The sequence below is a fragment of the Phalangium opilio genome, unplaced genomic scaffold, assembly GCF_054372755.1.
Source record: "Phalangium opilio isolate 3A_F unplaced genomic scaffold, DU_Popi_V2 ptg000240l_1, whole genome shotgun sequence".
Taxonomy (NCBI): Eukaryota; Metazoa; Arthropoda; class Arachnida; order Opiliones; family Phalangiidae; genus Phalangium; species Phalangium opilio.
The window spans coordinates 744,698-748,390 of NW_028324224.1; the positions used below are offsets into that span (position 1 = coordinate 744,698).

The following is a 3,693-nucleotide window of genomic DNA, read 5'->3' on the forward strand; positions in this document are numbered from 1 at the left end:
TGAGCCTATTAAATTGGGGGTCTAGACAGTAGTATAATGCCTATGTCATTGGATTAAACGGCTGAATGCGACCAGAGAGAATTGAGTATGGAGCAGAAGCTATTGCCTTTGATAGTGCTAAGCGAGATCATGATGTAGCGTACTCCTAAAGCTAAGGGGAAATAGCTAGGTAAGCTAGTTTCCGGTCTAGAGCTGGCTTCTAGCATCGATAAACCGGAAACCACCCTACCCAGCCCTGATAATGTGGTTTTAAACACGACATTTTCTGCCCTAGCTTCTCCCTATTTAAATTCTCTCTGGCGCGACGTCACAGCCACGTGACATAATTGTGTTCTTGTCTTCTTGGAGAAGGAGCTCCGAGCGGTGAACCGTTGCCTACGTTAATCAAGGCCTGTGCGCGGCGCCGATTTTAATTTTTATTTTGGCAATTTAAGTTTCCAAATTCTCTCACCTGAGGCGCTATTTGCTGGACCTGAGGCGCTAATAGCTGGACCTAAATAATTTGAAATGTTCATTTTCTCGCGCTTAGAATTTTAAATACTCATTTTCGCTCGCGTTTCGGTCCAGCTATCAATGAAATCTCGCGCTAAAATAGGGAGAAAATAAGAAGTCGCGTTTCTTAAAAGTCCCCCCTTCGAAGCCACCGCGCACAGGCCTTGATTAACGTAGGCAACGGGTGAACGCGATCTTTCTCTCGCCTCGTCAGTCGTCAGTATTAACGGTTAAACGCTGCGTTTGGACCGGGCGATCGCTACGGATTTTTACGAAACGTCGTTTATAGTATTAGAGAAATGTTTCACTTTTATTTCCGTTAACGTCAATGTTAATTAACGATAATAGTACTGTGCCAATAACATAGTTGCTCAAAAAAACTTCGAAAATATTGTTTTTACCGCGAAAAATAAGTGAATTATTTAATCTATCGTCGGTAGCGTCGATGCCACGACGTGCCTCTATTAGGCCTTTGCACGAGAATATTTTTGTTAAACAATGTGTCTTTCATGCTTTGAGACTGAATCGGGATGCCGGTTTGAATTTCTAACCGTTGCGAAACTATACACGTCCATTCAAAGCACCATTCAAAAACTAAGGTTCGTAATTGAATTGATATTAAGTAAATTTTTTGGGCTTTAACGGACTTTTCTCTATATTTAGGTTTTATTTTGAGCTTGGAAGTTTGCTGGGTTATAACATCTTTCAATGTACGTAAACCAATCTTAAAATTTAAAAATGTTTTATGAAATGCGAAGCTCTTACTTTTAAAGCATTTAGTGATCTATTTATTTTTGCAAACTACATTATGAATAATAAGCGTGCTTCAAGGGGTAGTTACAAGCCTCTGGATGAATTAAGCGATAGACAGAAGCGCCGAAAGAGATCGCAGTATCTTTCGGATGTTTCAGAAAGAGTGGATGGTGCTAACAACTTATTTGTTGAAGATATTACTGAACACGGGAGGGATTGCGCAAATACCACGATATGTAGTTGTATCGGTTTAAATAATGACGGTACATTCCCTGTACGCTCAAAGTCAGTTAAATGTCCTGTATATTCAAATATTGGTGATACTTCTGACGACTCTGATATAGAGATTCAACAGCCTCGTGGTTCTAATAAGGGGAATCCACAGACTCGTAGTTCAAATGTGGGGAGTCCACAGCCTCGATGTTCTAATGTCGGGAAACCAAATCCTCGAGGTTCTTATGTGGGGAGTCCACAACCTTTTGATTCAGATAGCGGTAGTTCATATTCAGATATAGGGAGTCCTCATTCTCATGGTTCACATAGGGAAAGCCAAGATGTTCTAAATATGAATAATCCAAGTGTTGTTTTAAACATTGGCAGCCAAGGCTCTTCCTTTGAAGGTATAGCACATTCGGATGGTTCTAATACCATGGTACAGATCCCAGAAGTTCAGATAGTGATGAAGCTGAGGGAGCTTCAAGTAGCTCTTCAGAGGTAGAGAACGTAGACATGCCATCTGGTTTGCGAGACTGGGCTTTAAATCACAATGTCAACCATGTAACTCTAAATGCCCTTCTCGAGTTGTTGCGAGCTTATGGTATGGTTTTACCGAAGGATGCCCGAACTCTCATAAAAACTCCAAGGTCAGCCGCTGTAGTAAAGGTTGAAAATGGGGAATATTTTCACACTGGATTTAGTGATGGTTTAACGAAGTTTTTACGTGAAAATCCCTTTTATGACCAGGAAATATCATTTGCTATAAACATAGATGGCCTTCCCATTTTTCAAAGTGCTGCGAAACACTTCTGGCCGATTTTGGCTTGTATTTATAGTTTTTCCTTGGGTATGGTAGGAAAACCATTCGTGGTTGGTGTCTTCTGTGGAGAAGTTAAACCGGGTAATTTGCAGGAGTTTTTGAGGCCATTAGTGTTTGACTTACAAAATTTTGAAGCTCATGGCTTTGAATATGATCACAGAAACTACACCTGCAATATTGAAGGGCCATTTATTCTGTACACTCCTGCTCGGGCTTTCATTAAAAACACTAAAGGAAACACTGGTTTTTACTCATGTGACAAATGCTGTGTTAAAGGAAGTAGACATCTTCGTCGAACTGTTTTCATTCATGACAATTCCCCAGTAGCACTGCCGACGTAGGGCCTACATGGTCGGCTTTGTGTGTTACCGACGAGTTGGTAAAAAGTCACTAATAAGTCGGGAGAGTAATGGTTTGAAAGTCGAAATGTCCGCCTGGAGGGACGATGGCCCGCCGGTTTTCCTACTGTTTTGAGGCTACTATAAAACGACTGTTGGCCGACTATATGTCTACCTAAATCTGCGCTCAATCCGACGATTTCGCGGCTTTTTAGTATAGGAACGGTAAATCGTCGGTAAAGGGCTGGTAGAGTAAGGGTTTGAGAGTCGAAATGTTCGCCCGGCGGGACGACGGCCCGCCGGTTTTCAGACTCTTATGAGGCGACTATAAAACGACTGTTGGCCGACTATTGGTCGGCGTCATTATGCCTACCTAAAGCCGCGCTCAATCCGACGATTTCGCGGCTTTTTAGTATAGGAACGGTAAATCGTCGGTAAAGGGCTGGTAGAGTTAGGGTTTGAGAATCGAAATGTCCGCCCGTTGGGACGACGGCCCACTGGTTTACACGACACGAATGAAATACGACCCTCATCCAACACGTTTGAGAGTCGACTTAACCGCCTGTCAGCAAGAGGTCCGACGCTTTTGCGATGATCAAACCTTAACTCGAGGCCCGACGGTTTTGCGACGATCAAGCCTTAACTCGAGGCTTCATTCGCTTATAGTAAAGGATACTGATACCTAGTATTGAAATTTCTTTATTACATTTTCAATGAAAATCGCTTTAGAATTTGTACTTTGAATATTTCAAGTAAAATACAGGTTGAGCATCAATTATAACAATTTCAAATATTAAACAATGTATTCGATATTACACGACTAGTCGAATGGAAATATTAGCTGCCTAGCTAATTGGTTTTAACCAAAAGTAAAATTTTTCAGGGCGAGTATAATATTTACATCAATTAAAGCATTTATTAATATTCATTGTTAATATCTTCGATGTGGCCAGTTACTATCTCTTAAATTACAAAAATCTTAATGAAAAATATACAGGGTTGCTACGGAATTTTCAGAACAAAACTCCCGGACTTTTCCATGTTTTCCCTGAACTTTTTCTCAGATTTTCCCAG

The 3,693-nt window shown here is 41.1% G+C and overlaps 1 protein-coding gene across 1 annotated transcript; it reads left to right on the forward strand.

Annotated features, from left to right (window-relative positions):
• The first annotated feature begins 1,974 nt into the window (after positions 1–1,974).
• Positions 1,975–2,622, forward strand: LOC149612616 (uncharacterized). Its single transcript, XM_089858397.1, has one exon. It carries the CDS (start codon positions 1,975–1,977, stop codon positions 2,620–2,622), a length of 648 nt encoding a protein of 215 aa, XP_089714523.1.
• Positions 2,623–3,693: the final 1,071 nt, after the last annotated feature.

What these genes read in the sequence shown, in the direction of transcription:
- LOC149612616 (XM_089858397.1), top strand. Translation starts at nt 1,975, where the DNA reads ATGCCATCTGGTTTGCGAGACTGGGCTTTAAATCACAATGTCAACCAT.